Here is a 16766-nt window from a genome sequence, read left to right as displayed (position 1 = left end):
GTTTGCACTAGCTTAGTTCTTGTCCCAGAACCATCAAGGTCTGCTAAATCACCAGGCTTCCCCAGCGTCTTCATCCCAATCCCCAGCTTGACTGGTTTCATCTTCATGCTATATATATAATCAGTCTGTGGTCATATTGATTCAGTGAGGATATACTTACAGTAGTATTCTTGACATAACCATGATACTCAATTCTTCTACCAATTCTTACAATCTGTTCCTCAAGATCTTTTAATTTAGATAGCCAGCTTGTAACTTCCTCATTTGCATCAAATATATCTTCTTGCGGATTTGCAATATAACAATCAATGATTAAAGAGAACAATTGCTACGCTTCTGTGCGAAGCTCTCGAGAAATGTTACTATCATTGTTGGCTCGAACAGTTTTGATACTAGCTTTACTGTCTAATGCCTGGCATAACTTTACCGGAAAGTCCATGACATCTGCGTGTGAATTAACATTGTAGATTTTGTTGTAAAGAGCCTCATTGGTGGACCCTGATAGATAGAAAAGTTTAAAAAGAGCTGCGTCAGTCAAGCAATATGCTCGATGGCAGCGATCGTTTCCCTCTTTAATGATCTTGTAATCGACACGACTGAATATTTCATCCGATGAGACTGTATATTTAGCTTGTTCAAAAAACCTTTTTCTGACTGCGACTCCAACCTCAATGAGGGGCTCTACCATGGCACGCTCCTCCTCAAGCGCTTTGACTTTTTCTTGTAGCTCTTGTATCTGGGAACTAAGCCTCTTGGTCTTCGATTGCTCTTCACAAAGTGCTTCTTCAATCTTGGCAGTCTGGCGCAATTCTCCTGTCGCTGAGTTCTTAAGTAGTGCTTCCTTTCTTTCAAGAAGCTTGCTATTTTCTTCCTTCAAACTGTATACTTCATCCTTAAGCTCGCTTATCGTCAACTCTAAGACGCCAAATCTCTCCTGCATGACTTCCTTTTCCCTATTTACAGCGCGAACTCCAGGGGGACGCTTCTTGATATTCAAAGACTTCTCAAGCTCTCTTATTCGATTCTTGAGATCAAATGTCTCTGCTTCGAACATGATTGCGGATTTCTCCGTTTCCAGCAAAGACACTAAGCTCTTTTTCTTAGTTTTCTCTGCCTGATGAAGTTCGTTCCAATACCATTGACATCTTGCGCGAAGAATGGCGTTGCTCACGCGAATCTTCTTCATGACCTTGCACAGCTTCTGCGCACCTTCTGACATATATGGGTAAGTCGTGATGTCCCAAGATGATTCGCCTTGCAGGGGTTTGAACGCGAATTTGAGCCTGGTAGAAGGCTTATTTTCATCTTCTTCTTCCTCCCTTCTGTTGATTGTGTCATAAGTCTTGGGTACCTTCTCGTAAGCTATTATATGGCATTGGTGGCGTATAATAAATTCCAGCTCCTCCGCATGTCCAACCACAACTTCCGGTAGTAGTTGCAATTTGTCCTTTACTGATTTAGAGTTCAATAACTGAATTTCCTCCCGTAATTCAGTTGCTTCTTGGTCAAGAGTCGATGACTTCTCATGCAAGATTGAGTTTTCTTTCCGAAGCTTCTCCAGCTCCTTGTTGCGATCCGCCTTCAGGTTTTTATTTTCAAACTTGATTGCTTCGTATGTTTTTGTGAGATTCTCCAAAAGTTTCTGATAGTCAACTTTTAGGCCTTCGAACAACTGCTGCCTCGCCTCCTCCAGTCTCTTGATACGTCGTTGATCTTCGATCATATACTGCTTGAGATTTTCCATCAGCCCCGCTGTCAGCTTTTCTGGAGCCTTTTCCATTTTGAATTTCAACACCATCTGTTCCGTCCGAGAAAATGCGGTTGGGACCACTGCTCGATCTAATCAATTTTTTCCAGCGTCTGATGGGGCTATACAGTCACCGTGCACTTCTATTAGCCAAAACTCTATAAAACGTGTTTTTTCATACGTTATATTCCTATAATCACATTTTATTATTTTAATTATACTTTCAATTTATAATATATAATATGTTAGAGATATACAAAATAATTCTTATAAGTGTTTTATTCTATATATATATAACAAAATAGTTAGTAAGGTAGAGAAAAGCTTTAATTTCTATCGAATTACAAAAAGCCTTAAACTTTTTTATAAAATTATATAATATATTCTTTTAGAAAATTTAATATACAATAATAATATATATCTATTATATACTAATTGATTTAAATTATATATTAAACAAAACAAACGAATACTATTATAATATATATAATTATTTCTGAAAATTATATATAAATAAATTATTCAAAAGATTAAATTTAATTATAATATTAAAATCATTAAAAGAATTTTAATTAAATATAATATAATCAATTAGAAATATAAAAAGAAATCAGAACCTATATTAATATATATTGTTAAATAATGTAAATAATATTTAGTTTATAGGAGATTGATAATTAAAGAATACGATTTAATTGTATAATCAAATAAATGCTTTATAAAGTGGGGAAAAGAAAAAAGATCAAAATAGTATTTCTATATTAATTTTTAAAAATGAAACTTAGAAATAATCAAAATATATAATATAAATAAGAATATAAAGATTATATATTAAAAAAGCTTTTGGAATACTAAAAAAAGTAATTTATATATAATAAATAAGGATTTTGAAAATACAAAATATGGGTATAATGCTAAATTTTATCTTAAGATTTTTGAAGTTAAAATAAATCCTATTTTCGAAAAGCTTAATTTAGGATATAAATTTATATAGAATAATGCTTTTATTTACTATATTTATAAGATATAAGATTGATTTCAAAAAAAGCAAATTTTTTTATTAAAAAATTAATTCTTTTATTTCTCTAATTTTAATTCTATAAAGTATATATAGTAAGCCTTAAAGATAAGAGTATATAAAATATTTCCTAATATTATTATTAATAAAAACAAATCAAAATATATTTGTTAAAAGTTAGAGAATTGTTTATAGATAGCTTAGAATATATTAAATAAAGAATTATTTAATAATTTGGGAGCTAATATACCTTCTAGAATTGAGGTTTGTATTACAGCGAATAGCTAATATACTAAATATTAATAAATTGAAAGTTAATAATAGAATAATTTTTATATATATTAATAATATGAGAATACATTATTTATTTATTCAAATTTAATAATTTTATAATTCTTGATTGATTTAATATTTAATATTGAAAAAGGGTGGTATAATATGTGACACCATAAAATAAGCGGGGGGGCGGATATAAGTAGCCTAGTACTATAAGTCGATCTAGCGTGGAACCGGCCGGTGATAAATGATCTTTTGCCATCGGAAGGACCAAGGTTGGACTATGACTAGTCTCTATTGTCGTTAGAGTTGCTTCTTCTGCGGAATTCTCTACTGCAGTCTTCTTCTTTTTGGATTTCTTCTTCTTTTTCTTCTTTGGCTGAGAAGGTTTATCACGCTCCTCTGTAGATATTGTCTTAGCACAAATACTATCCTTGCCTCTGTGTGATTCATCGTCCGCAATCGAAGATCCATCCGCATTGAGTGGACTGTCGTCTAAACTTGTAGTCGGGAAAAGGGTCAGTTGATTATCGGAGTGCCGAGTAAAAACATGGTCGAAATCTTCTGATCGGTCAATGCTAGATCGAGAGCCTGTAGTCACTAGATTATCATCCAGAATGTAGTCCTCTTCTTGGTAAATGCCCAACTCTGCTAATAAAGAATTAGCTCAGAGTGTCATTGCATTTCCTGTCGAGAAGGTAGAATCACTTCTGAAATCCCGAGGAGACATACCTGCAGGATTTGAAGCTTGTTCTATACTGGAATTTTCAGCATTTGCTACGACATTAGATTGCGGTTCCAGTTCCCTGTTGTATTCATTAATCGCCACAAGTCCGAGTCTTCCGATCGCTGAAGTAATAGCTCTAGAGCAGCCCAAGAAATTCTCCAAGTGTTCCTTATCTTGAAAGATCTTAAGGTCTATATGATCAGTAAGACGACCATTCAACTTCCAGAGTGTTTCTTCAACTGCCGAACGATACGCAGGCTTGTGCCATAATGATGGATTTTCTTCCATATAAGTCTCTAGAAATCTAATTCTGCTGACGATTTCGGGTAGTTCCGCCGTGTTGCGTGCAGAAGTCGACATCGTTTTCAATCTTGTAGAGGGCAAAAAGGTGACTTCGATTAAAACCTGTCAGCTAGTTGCCTTTTCCAATTCTCAAAACACTCTCTGAAACTGGAATTCCTTGGGGGGAATAAAGGTTGATTGTGATATATTAGTGTGAGCTGATACGGTGGATGAGATGAATACTGTTGCATGTTGATAGACTATTCCAAAGTCTTTGCAACACATGGCAACTTGCCTGATTGTCTTTATACAGACTTGACTGATCGAAAGGCACCAGATACGTGTCTTGAAGTCAGATAATCTCATAGAAAATTTTCAGTGCCTGAAATAAAGAGTTATATGAGACAGAGCTTCATTCAGCCATGTAAAGTTTGTGTATGTGATAAATTGTTGTCATGGAGTCGTGTGCCAAATTTCCAATCAAAGAAAACCGGTGGTCTGAGTTGAACCATCCTTTGCTTAAGCGGCATCCATCCTCTTCAGCATTCACTTCTATTAACTTCGAATATGAATCCAAGCATATTCAAATCAAATTACAACAAGCTTTCGTTGGACGACAGAGATGACAGAGATGAGGCCCAACGGGAATGCTGTATCATCCCAGTGATAAGCTCAAAAGTAAGAATACCAATCCTTCGATGGCAGATTACATATCTGTCATCGACATGGCCTATCAATGTAATTTTTTAATATGGAGACCTCAATATAGAGAGCTGTCTCATAATTTGCTGAGTGGTAAATGTATTGAGCAGATGTTTTGAGCTTGAAAAATCTAGATTGATAATGGCAGTATGTCAATCATACCCTCCTCGAAAATTACGGTCTTCTTGCTCGACTTGCCGAAAAATTTTCTTCCTTTAACACAACAGCGTGCTGATTGAGTATTGGGAATTGATACCCCAAGCATTGATGATTTTGTTCACGGAAGAGTAGAGACTGGAAAGTTCCCAACCTCTTCTCATTTTGATGTGGCCGTTGTTGTCTGAGTCACCAGATCTTCCAGATGCTTTCATCATAGAATAGTTCACATGGTATTCAGATGACACTCGCAAATTGAAGCAGCTATTGTTGTTATTCTAACAGTGGCGCTTCTTTGATCATCCAGATTAGGATACGAAGAGGCAAGAGCTGCGCGGGAGAGAAGAGGCCCAGGCGTGAAGGAGACCATATAGCAGATATCGGAGGACTATGAGGATGCTGCATTCATCTATGTAGGTATTTTTACAGATGAATGAATACCCTCATTTCATTCAGTCATTGTTTGAAATCTCCTGTGATACAATGCTATGCACTGTAAGACCCCTAAAAGCTTAGACTAGAAAGTTCATCGATGTATCAAATCTTACATCTTCATAAGAAGAAAGGGGAAGTAAATTTACAAAAGGAATGATGCAAGCATGCAAATTCCCAAAACTAAGGCCTTGCACAGTAGATCATTTACGATCACGTGATATATGGCACAATTTCGGTATGCTTTGTTCGCAGGAGGTAAACACATTTGATGGAGAATCAGATGGTCAGCTTCGAGGTGTACAGCATATTTCATGCATCAGAGAGGCCTAGTATTTGATACAAAGGCTAGACTCAATTCGCCGCTCTCCCGGGACGTATGAAGTTCGAACTACCCTTCCGAATTTCGAATTTCTTCCGAAAGCCTGTTGCATGGACTCGTCAAAATGCTAAATCGGAGCCCGATAAGCAGTGAAATGTGGCTAAAGGGGGGAGTAGGTAGCCGACCCAGGGTCTGGAACAGTTCCAAGTACGCTACTGATCTTTCATTGCCGACACCGGGGTTCCTAGAAATAGATATACCTTAAAGTACTTCAGCAAGAGGAAATCTCCATTTAAGACACCAGAAGGCGTTCAGAACCCATCTCATCATCCCGTCTCTGTAAATTCAAGGGCCAGCTAAGATTTAGAAGAACAGTTTTTGAATCATTGCCAAGGCCGTTGGGAATGAAATTTGGGATGGTTGTATTTGTCGCGAATGATTGGTCAGAATGCGAGGGGTGATCAGCATTCTTTGCTTGAAGAGCCTCAAATTTGCACGTTGTCTTACAAGGCCATGGTGGCTGCATCAGCTGAAGTTTGGGCGAAATTGGAAATCTAGAAATAGAATCCAATCAAAATGCATTGTAATCACGTGAGCTTACACAAATTCGAGCTTGGACTGGCTCGCTAGTTTGGGCAACCCTCTCTTTCATCCCCTAGACAGTGATAAAGCATGGAGCAAGAACTCAAGCCCGACATCAACATGCTCCAATATTGGGGAAAGAAAAGCGCCAAAACACTACTACCAGAAGCTGTGGTGGTGATTCAACCCACGTGGAACATTCTGATGCATGAAATGTAAGCCTTCGGCAACGACATGGATACTGGCTTGTGGCTTTCTGGGCATCCCTTTTCTGACAAAAATGGGGTTGAAATATTGCTTTTCAGTATCTTGGCTTTCCGATAATAGATCAGGCTTTCCTAATATCCGCAATTGAGGGCGTTGATACATTCATATATCATTATTTAGGCAACGACTTTTAGTTCATCGACAAATGATTGGTTACATGGGAATCATTCGTGAAATTTGTAAAAATAGCATGAGCAGGAGGTTTTGATATTCAATTCTTATTTTAAAAAAATAAGCATTGGGTGCTTACTATGAGAACACTTCACGACGGGCTTCCCCTCCCGCCTTATAGTGCCTGTCAAACAGGGCACATATCAATGTCATGGGATAAGTCAGCCTCAAGCCACCTAGGGTATTTTCCATTTCAATGGGCTTAACCCTTGCTCTAAGGGTCTCGGCGTCCATCCACCTTTCTGTCACAAAATTTTGAATGCTATTCCTTCTCTGGAGTTGGTGGAAGATGCCGGGAAAAGGATTGCTTGTGTTTCAAGGAATCTTTCCTTAATAACACCCACTTCTCGCGTCGACTGCTCTGTCTACACAATTGAAATGATTTCTGTAAAGCCTTACTGACGTCCCTACCCTCTCATCACAAAGAAATACATTCATCGACGCTAGTTTGCACTTGAAAGATCTTCCATTATGTCAACGTCGGTAGATATCAACCAACATTTCGATGGACAAAGGCATTGGTTCAAGCAGTTTACCTACACCAATCCTACTTTGAGGGATGCAGAAAAGGCAGGTCCCCTCGATCCAGTGCCCACACATTTCCACAGAGATGTATTAAACCGGGAGACATGGCGACCTCGAGATCTCCTCAGATATATCTCTCCTTCCTATGGCAAACCATATCATATGCTTGTACAAGCCGCTTCTAGTCCCGATATCCAACCCCAAGGAGAATGGAGGCGACGACGCGTTGGAGGAAATGCGCCCACACTTTTGAGGGTGTCTTCATGGGCCATTGGAAATGAACTCGACTCGGCTCAAGATATAGCCTTGGCTATCGGAAGATCTATTCTCGTCCTTCCTGTCATAATATTCATTGTCGTATATGGAATTACCAATGGCGATGGGAAAAACAGTGACAAATACACCAAGTTCCCTCACAAATGCTATGAGTATCCGAAGCATGCTCTGAATCAACTAGATGCTGCCCCAAATGCAGCGCAATGGATGAAAGGGCAGCGCCAAGATGATGGAGATAAAACCTACATAATCAAGGGTGAACAAAATCGCCTTCTTCGACCTCGTGCCTTAGTTGTATTCCGTAAGAACGAATGGGAAGTTGTCGAAGATGGAAGCTTTTCTGGTCCATACATCTTCATTAGTTTTGCAGCCGCCCAATACCAAAGACCTGCCCCAACAGACCAAGATCCTGGAAGGACTGAATTAAATAAGGAGGCCATTAATCAAAGAGCAAGAAAACTCACGTTGCATCATGGAATGGAGGCATATTGGGTAGACTTCCATGTAAGTCTTGATACTAAATTAGCTCAATAACAACTGCTGACTTTGTGTTAAAGTGCAGAGCGAATCAACAACCTGAAACCACTGACGATGTTCATCGATTCTGTGATGTCACCCGTGGGGCCCAAAAGGTCTGTGTTGTAATGCCCGACCGTTCTCCACAAGCCCTAGTGTTCTTTGGTCAACGTCTCTGGTGTTTACCTGAAATCCTACTTGCCCGCGATCATAAAGTTAGTATCTGCACACCCAACATCCAGAACAAGGAAGGTGTCGATAACATAGAAGTTGTTGATATTATGGAGTTCACGCATCGATCATGGGCAAGAATGCTCACCCCAAGCAATGAAATTATCCACGACGGAAATGACGAAATTTTCCGTCTGTTGGCTGAACACTATACTGGGTCTCTGACTTTAAGTCGGCTCGAGCTCATTCAAGTTGCCCTCAAAGCTTTGAAGTCTAGACAGTTCACAGAGTTTCAACGTGGTGATATTGCCTATGCTCTCATGACACTTCTCACGAAACGTCCCCGTATGGATCCTTCTGATACAGAAGAGCAAGCTCTCGCCCGACTATCACTGGCCAATGATAGTGATCAAATCGTCGAACGTATGGCTTGCATGGATGGCATTCGTATGACAGGTAAACCCGCGTGGTTCAATCTTGAAGATGATCTTGGTGCCAATCTATGGGACATTCAGCCTCTCTGTCAGGTAGCAGGTGTTTGCCATGACGGGTCCTTAATTCTAGATGGTGCTCATGCAATCTCAATTCGTTGGAAGGACATTCCCAGAATTTATTCTCTCAGAAGAAGATCTTGGAAGAAGCTAGGCGCTGATTGGGCTTTGGCATTTGGACCAATTTTGTTTATTGCGGGATGCGCTTTGGTGGCTCAAGGTGGCTCAGTTGGTGGACTGGGGGCCTTTTTCTTAGTCCTGGGACTTATCATTTTGCTCTCAGCACCCTTTGCTGTGAGGATTCTCTACGGCGGGAAAGTTTGTAAGTAACGTTCTATCTCCTTGGCTCTCTGAAACTAACAATAAAATAAGGGGGTGCCACACCTTGGCTTGTCGGCTTTGAAGGAACTCTTTCACTTGACCAGATCGAAACTCTAACTTTCGGAAACTCAATTGGTCGTCTTCAATACACGCCTTCTAGCGGTCCATACTGCACTGGTAAAGCAGATGAGAGAATCGGTGGGGAACCTCACTTTAATGTTGCGGATCTTCCTCACGGTCATAGATTGTTCACATTGATTGATACCGTAAGTTTTTTTTTCTATTTTTCGTATCTCATAGAGATAGTCAAACTAATCACATTTATCTCAGGGCACAATGACTGTTACTGTTTTCTCCGCCGAACGTCCTCCATCCGTAGCTCTACTGGCGGGTAAAGAAGGAGGAATGTTACGAACAATTCTGTGCTCTTACGAAAGATCTAATAATGGGTTGCGTAAAGAATGTGTACTGAGAATGGAGACCCCAATGTGGGATGCCAGCGATGCGATGGGATGGGTGAAACTCACATAGCGAAATACAACGCATAATGACTACATGGTTTCTTTGTATCATAGAATATTGTTTTGGACATGATGGAAAATTAATATTTAGGTGTGTTTGGATGGGCTTGGTTTAATGATGGACAGATGATACCTAACCAGTAATAATACTGTTGTTTTTGTTTTGCTTGCAACACTAGACTCATCAACCCTATGTTCGATGATTGACAAAATTCTCTTTGTCTGTGCTTGTAAATGCCATATATTGAATCAAACAATGTACCTGGCAATTTTCATTTGTGCAATTAGACAAGAACTAGCCTAGTAGCATAAATACTTTCTTGTGAAGACAAGGCCTACAAACGGTCTATACATACCTAGGTTTATACTATTACTGGAAAATGATTTAGTATACAAGACTGAAGGGAAGTCCTAACAGATTGTTCTAGATTACTCATCTCCTGTCATAGACACAAACTCGGGAAAAGTCCATAAAAGGACGACAATCCTGTTTTCCAGATTCATAGTCAATAGGTTGTTTGAACTGCAAGTCGGATTCACTAACATTTATATATCAAAGCAAGTCTTAATATACTATTGAATATGAATGATTTTGATTCATATGATGTTACTACAGCGGGTGAAAATAGCCCGAGCCCATTTAGAATTCTGAATTAGATGAAACTATTGGAGTCGTTAAGTTGACGCTTGTATTGTATTAGAAATCTCATTTGCAGGCACAGAACCCTGTTGTCGAGCTTTGTTCACCAATTTATATATAAGAGTATAGAATGCTTTAGTTGCACAATCAATTCAGAATCAAGGAACTTGAGTACAAAAGCAACAACAGTCTTTAAAGTTGTATAGTTGAACTCTTTTTTTCCAACTAATCTTCCACGCTTAACCACCAAAAGAGACTCCATTCTACGAGAAACGATTTGAGATACATACAAATTCACATTTTAACAGTTCGAGCCTCCCCGGAATCCAATCTTTTTACAATTCAGCTGGCCTTGTAATGGTCACTTTCGTAGATTCCGACTACAGATTCTACCCTCGCCCCTACAACAAGATCTTATTTCAGTCTAGACAACCCGTCTTACCTCCCTGTATCCCTTCTTTCATCTCCGAAATCGTCACCAATGTCTACTCCTGTAGATTCCAGCCATGACGCAGAACAGGCCAGATTCCGCGCTGGGATCGTGAAGGAGTTGAGAGAGGAGATGCACGCTTTGTTTGTCTGTACCAAATGCAGAACCAAAGGAAACATAGTGGTAGTCACCGATCACACAATACCTTCGGGCGAGATACTGGCAGGGGATTCCTGGGCTTTAACGATGATTAAGAAAAATACTCGCTATGAGTTGCACCCTCCAAGAGAAATACCAGACCTCTCGGGAAAAGAGTCGGCTGCTCAATTGAGAAGAATACTACAATCGACACTCGATGAAATCAAAGATTTAAAAGCAGAGCGCAGTTCTGCAGTTGGAGTCATTGAGAAAATGCGGAGTGATCACCTAAAAGAAATGTCACTGCAAGTAGATAACTTCCAGATGAGTATTAAACAGATAGAGAATCAAATACAGGGCGAGAGGCAGGAGACTAGCGAGAAGTTACGTCTAGCTGATAATAGGTGTAAAGCGCTACACGACAAGTCCGCTTCGCTAGACTCGAAGTATCAAAAGACCTCAGAAAATTTGAAGGAAGAGCAGAAGAAGAATCTTGGACTGGCATCTGATTTGAAAATTTTGAGCGGAGAATATCAGAAACTACGCTCAAATCACGAAGCACTTCGAGAAACAAGCGAGAAGTTTAAGCCCCTTCTAAACATTGGGATAGCTATGAGGCTGAGGTGGCTTGAGAACATCCACTACATGTTCGAAGGTCACAATGGCAGAATGCTAGATGGAAGCATTGTGGAGTCAGGGAATGTCGCAGCTCATGACCCTAATTTCGAAGTAAGTGAAAAAAATGCCAATCCTCCATTGAGAAGTCCATCATCTCTAACATTTAATTTAGGCAGACTCATTGCTGGCACAGTACGCTGGACTTTCAGTTAGATCTAGTGACCGTGTCAATGAAAGCATGCAGCGAATATATGGGAAGAGACATGTACCGACATCAGCAGACACCTTACCTCCACCCGCATACCTTTCCGCTCTGATTTTTGTGCTGGACTGCAAGACCGCGGCTGCAATTCATCAATCTCGCGAGCTCCTGTTGGACTATCCATATCATCAAAGGCTTCGCTTGATTTTGAAAGATATGATGGGTTTTTGGGAACGCGCAAAATCACGCCAGGAATTTGAAAGCATCGCGAGAGTGGAGGAACTACGGAAAGAGGCGGCGCAGATCTGGGAAGCCGTGCAAATTGCATTTAGGAATAGCAAGCGGAGGAGCCGACCCCAAGATTAAGTGACGAATTATTTATAGTGGGCAACGGCTTGAATGACCAATTGAGTGGATATTGTACCGTTATTTTGGGTTGGAATGTGGAATATAATTTGGACAAATGTCCAAAGTCTTTTCAAATGAAGTTCGTAATACAGACCTCCTTTTTCGTGTTAGTTTAAATAGGCAAGAACTATGCTCGAGTGTCTCCGATTCGCATTACATACGTCATTGTGCGTGTATATATGACTTGAGATCAAAATCAGTATTGTGTGTTAGGCTTGCAAGTGCCAACTGTTGTGTCAAGATCCATAGGTTAGCACACATCAGAAGTGATCTTTCTTTGAAAATCATGAACTACCCACCATAAACTACCTGCCATAGACTACCAGCATAAACTGCCTATCATGCAGCATAAAATAATACAAACAATATTCAATGTACATTTCCAATACTCTGAACAACCATCAAACAAGCGTATATTGTGTCGAGCGTTATTTCAACTCCATAAATGTTGCAACCCTACTTGAACTGTGTGTGAACTATATGGAAAGTGTGTGGAAATCATACGGAAACTGTATTGAAACAGCTCGAGCTACCCCCTATATATATCTGGCTATCGTTCATTCTAATATCTCCATTCTCAATCCTGCATAGTCAATCGATACTCTTATCACATCATCAAAGAATATCAAACCATCTTCAGATTTTCAACTTCAAGACCATGTCTTCGAACAAACAAAATCCAATTGTCCCAGGGACAGTCCGAGCTTTGACAAACAAATGGCAAGCTGGAGGACAATCCAATTTGCAGCAGGCTAATCTCTCGTTGCTAGATGCTCTTCCTGATCGGAATTGCAGTCTTGCAGCTCAACCCGCACCGGGGCCAGCTCTTGCAGTTGCAATCAACCGATGGGAGAATCGAACCGCACCCACCCCTGCACAGCGGGCTCTTCAGCTATTTAATTCTCTTCCGGACGGGGAACTTTCCCTCATTCCTCAAAGCTCCCAGTCAAATGCGGTTGTTCGAGCTCGTCCAAGATTAACAAGTTTTGCATTTTCCAGTTTACCTCCAGAGGTTCGACTCATGATTTGGGAGTTACTCATTCCGGCGCCTCAAACCATCAGAATCACTGACAATGCGATGAGACACAACAGATCGCATTCCCGTCAGAACCCGGCCATCCTTCATATAAATTCCGAATCCAGAACAGAGGCTCTCAAACACCTCAAGCGACTTTTCGGTGGCGTCAATGGCAATGGTTATCCTGTACAGTTCAAGTATTTTAATCCAATTTTAGATCTTCTTTACTTCGATGGTGGCGGCACCCAGCTCTTTGCATTTCCACCTACTATTCTTCCCCCTGTTGCGGATCTCACTCACGAAGCACCGATGGCACAGAGCGACAATGTTGTTTCCCTTCAAGTTGGTGAATGGCAGATGAATCAAGCAGGGCCCGCTGCATATTTCCGAAACGTAGAATGTTTGAGGATTCAATACTTCGCGTCTCGCTCCCCCGGCAACTGGTTCACACCCGCGTATCCAACAAACACCGCAGGAAGGCAATTGTTTGTACGAGAGATACATTTGCATATGTTTTGGGATACAGATACCACGCGCAGGTGGTATAACACGCGACTCAATGCCGGCTTAGTAAATGAGTTCCTAGAATCGAGATTTTGCTTACGCGGGTCGATCAGCGTGTGGTTGACTCGACTGGTCAATACGCTATTGACTACTTCCGCGACAATCCCTTTTGAGTCATTCCAAGCTTTACCCTCATCCCACCCCACTACACAACCCGTACCTAGCTTCTTTACATGCGTTGTTCTTTGATGATTATTGACATATAATTTTCATTCGTATTTCAATACAATATTTCTTTCATTGAAACCCCCTTATATCTTTCTGAGTCAAGTGACATTCATCCAATACCCTCTCAATTCTCTCAGTTATAGTAATCCTCATGCTACACTTCATCTTTTTTTTCAAATAGTCCTTTCACATAGTCCTTTCACATCATCTAAACATTTTCTATTAATAACAGATCCCGCAAGTTTTTATGTACTCCTCTACATCTCAAGTGGCCATAATTGACCGCGATATATCAGTGCTCAACTCGAATCTCTTCCAGCGATAGCTAGTCGTTCAAACTTAAAACTCTTTGTACTAAGAATTGATTTCATTTCCTTGATGGCAGGCTTTCAAGCTCTAAGGTAGAGCAAAGTCTGGATGTTCGTTTAATACCGTTGTGTGAAAATATGTTTCCTCTTGGCGACATATACACAAAGAAATATATCCAAAGAGGATCAATAATACACGGGATTAGTCTGCTCGATCCTTTATACTGAAAAATCAGAAGATCTAGTGATCACTTAATTATATACTTATTTCATCTGCCTCTTTTTTTTTATACTCTTATTTCAGTCTTGTCTTTAACACCCGCTCCCCCTCTCCCCGCCTCATCCCCCTCTTAGCATGTCTCCTCAAAATTGCAAGTTACGTGAAAGTCAAGCCTCCTATTCTCTCTTCTCGTCGGAGTGTTGTTTACAGCTAGTTCTGTCGTTTGTTCTGCTGGAATTACATTAGAACAACACATCATGATTCCCCAAGACTCTCTACATTAATATCATTGATTGAAAACTATCATGAAACCATCTGAGAATAATACATCATAGTTCACTATATATTAATGTAAATTTCATCATAGAGCAATTTAGATAGACAAACACATCACGCTACAACTTAGATACCTAGTTAACCTCTATCCAGAACTACCTACCTAGCTATCATGTCATTCTCCATGCTTCCTGCCGAGCTCCGAGCCATCATCTGGGAGTTTGCAATTCTCAAACCAAGGTCACACATCGTCAAATCTAACCAGATGATGAAAAAGAACAAGATTCCGGTCCTCTTTCAGATAAATCACGAATCCCGCGAGTTTGCTTTGAAATATATGCCACTTCTTTTCGATGGTACTAATCTTGCTGGCTGTGATGATTTACATTTCAATTATTTCAATCCAAAGATCGATACGCTCTGTCTTTATGACATGGATGAAAACATCGCTTTCTTCATGGGCCCTCGTTATCACCCAGAGACATGACATTGACTTTCCTGAAATTGCACCCATTAAAGAATGCGATATGGTCAAATCGATCGAAGTAAGATGCTTGACCCAGACATGAACTCCTTACTCAGTAAAACTGGGTATTTTCGAAACCTCGAAAGACTAGTCGTACGATATCAGCACTCTTTCAATCGGCATCTTGACACACCGTCTTCCTCAAGCCCAGCTGATCAGGCAAACGCGATAATACATGCGATGACCTCGTCGGCCATGAAACATTGGGGATTATTTTCGTGACAGGTAGAGCTTGGAAAGATAGCTGCGATACCAGATATTATTTTCATTGTCACAAAAGCCGATGCTCGTTTCATTTTGTCTACTGGTGTATCGACCCTCGAGTTCTCTGGAACTCAGACTGTCATGAACAAGGTCGCTGAAAAATTTCTATCCACCTTGATCAATTACAGGTGAAGAAAGCAAGTTGTATTCCTAGCTCTTTTTTTTTGAAAATAAAATACGTAACATAATCGATGAGTACTTCGATTCAGAGCTCAAATGAGTAGATCTCAATAGACCCAAAAAAGTGAGTTTTTGAAACGACCATTTCTTCCTATCAAAAATAACAATCCTACTTTACTATGAACCCCAATCCCTTTTATAATTACCCTGCGCCAAGTGATACCTCCCACTTGCAATATTTATATTTAACTTCGTCCCATTGCGTAGCAAAGAACCACAACATCATCTAATTGCTTGTTACTTGTGCTCTTTTAGGTCTAATGAGATATTCTTGGCTGTCTAACTATCATTGAAAATACCCTCAACCTTCTGTTGCATTTTAATCTTGTTGAAATCGTGTTTTCTCAAATTCAGATCTTTCCACGATGTAATCACTCTCCTTTATGTGATACTTTCTCTTGTGTTTCAGCTCATTCTCTTGTGGTTCGGTTGTGAAAAGAAGTCTATACTGTGAACCTGGCTTCGCCGCGTACTGGCTAACATGTTAGAATCGACTGTTTCTTGAAGTGATCTGTAGATGTAAAATTGCATGGTAGTAGCAAGTATTGCGGCTTTCTTGAAATAGACACATTGTCTGTGTAATGACAGCTATCTGGATCTATCATTTACTGATAATCCTAAACGCTTGCATACATTAATCTCAAGAACAAAGCGGGAATGTGAGCAATATTTCAGATAATTGTGAATTCTAGCATATGGGGGACCGTTACTAGTTCTCGTATCTAGTTGAGACGAAAGTTTTCTTCTCAAGTCATTGGAAAATTGAATCCGACTCTCTAACTCTTCTCCTTTGACAGCAATGATTAGAGAACAACCCTATGCAGTGTCTCTTTGTCGTATGCTGTTTATAGTGATAATTTTGAGAAATCTGAAAGACTCGCTTCACTTTCTTTGTGTAGTTGGGCAAAGACTTATAGACAATGCCATTGTTTCCGAGATGGCGGATCGAACTTTTCAGTACACCACAAAGGCCAACACACAATCGCATTGTTTCTGAACATCAGAAATTGTGCCGAAACAACTGATAGCAGCCTAGTATACAACTGTCGAATATATCACTTAACTGTTTCTCCTCCAGTTCATTCCAATCATCCTTAGCCAGTAACAGCATTACCAACAACAGCCTTTACTTTCCATATCTTTCCAGAAATACTTCAAGAAATATTTCGAAACTTTTAGGTCTCGCAATTTCAGCTTCCTACATCATGCCTTCCAGCAACTCTCAAGTCAACCTCACCATGGTCGAGGTCCGCCCAGGTGAGTATAGACTTATGCCAACCTTCCCAGCCCCCACTCCATCGAC

At 40.0% G+C, this 16766-nt stretch overlaps 6 protein-coding genes across 6 annotated transcripts; 4 read left to right on the top strand and 2 right to left on the bottom strand.

The window, feature by feature from the left end:
• Nucleotides 1–48: 48 nt before the first annotated feature.
• On the bottom strand, nt 49–1798 carry EAE97_010581 (uncharacterized protein; the record flags this gene model as incomplete). The annotated part of the gene is made up of 3 exons (XM_038881096.1): nt 49–108; nt 161–328; nt 383–1798. The coding sequence occupies 3 exons, from the start codon at nt 1796–1798 to the stop codon at nt 49–51; spliced, it is 1644 nt and encodes a 547-aa protein (XP_038727957.1).
• A 1379-nt stretch (nt 1799–3177) lies between these two features.
• On the bottom strand, nt 3178–4128 carry EAE97_010580 (uncharacterized protein; the record flags this gene model as incomplete). The annotated part of the gene is made up of 2 exons (XM_038881095.1): nt 3178–3692; nt 3774–4128. The coding sequence occupies 2 exons, from the start codon at nt 4126–4128 to the stop codon at nt 3178–3180; spliced, it is 870 nt and encodes a 289-aa protein (XP_038727956.1).
• A 3025-nt stretch (nt 4129–7153) lies between these two features.
• Nucleotides 7154–9513, top strand: EAE97_010579 (uncharacterized protein; the record flags this gene model as incomplete). The annotated part of the gene is made up of 4 exons (XM_038881094.1): nt 7154–7987; nt 8041–8983; nt 9034–9248; nt 9313–9513. The coding sequence occupies 4 exons, from the start codon at nt 7154–7156 to the stop codon at nt 9511–9513; spliced, it is 2193 nt and encodes a 730-aa protein (XP_038727955.1).
• A 1111-nt stretch (nt 9514–10624) lies between these two features.
• Nucleotides 10625–11897, top strand: EAE97_010578 (uncharacterized protein; the record flags this gene model as incomplete). Its single annotated transcript, XM_038881093.1, has 2 exons — nt 10625–11440; nt 11502–11897. 2 exons carry the CDS (start codon nt 10625–10627, stop codon nt 11895–11897), a joined length of 1212 nt encoding a protein of 403 aa, XP_038727954.1.
• A 700-nt stretch (nt 11898–12597) lies between these two features.
• Nucleotides 12598–13710, top strand: EAE97_010577 (uncharacterized protein; the record flags this gene model as incomplete). The annotated part of the gene is made up of 1 exon (XM_038881092.1): nt 12598–13710. The coding sequence occupies one exon, from the start codon at nt 12598–12600 to the stop codon at nt 13708–13710; it is 1113 nt and encodes a 370-aa protein (XP_038727953.1).
• A 955-nt stretch (nt 13711–14665) lies between these two features.
• Nucleotides 14666–14980, top strand: EAE97_010576 (uncharacterized protein; the record flags this gene model as incomplete). Its single annotated transcript, XM_038881091.1, has 1 exon — nt 14666–14980. The coding sequence occupies one exon, from the start codon at nt 14666–14668 to the stop codon at nt 14978–14980; it is 315 nt and encodes a 104-aa protein (XP_038727952.1).
• Nucleotides 14981–16766: the final 1786 nt, after the last annotated feature.

The sequence above is a fragment of the Botrytis byssoidea genome, assembly GCF_014898295.1.
Source record: "Botrytis byssoidea strain MUCL 94 chromosome Unknown BBYS_029, whole genome shotgun sequence".
NCBI classification, from domain to species: domain Eukaryota; kingdom Fungi; phylum Ascomycota; class Leotiomycetes; order Helotiales; family Sclerotiniaceae; genus Botrytis; species Botrytis byssoidea.
This window is presented reverse-complemented; position numbering and strand designations above follow the sequence as displayed.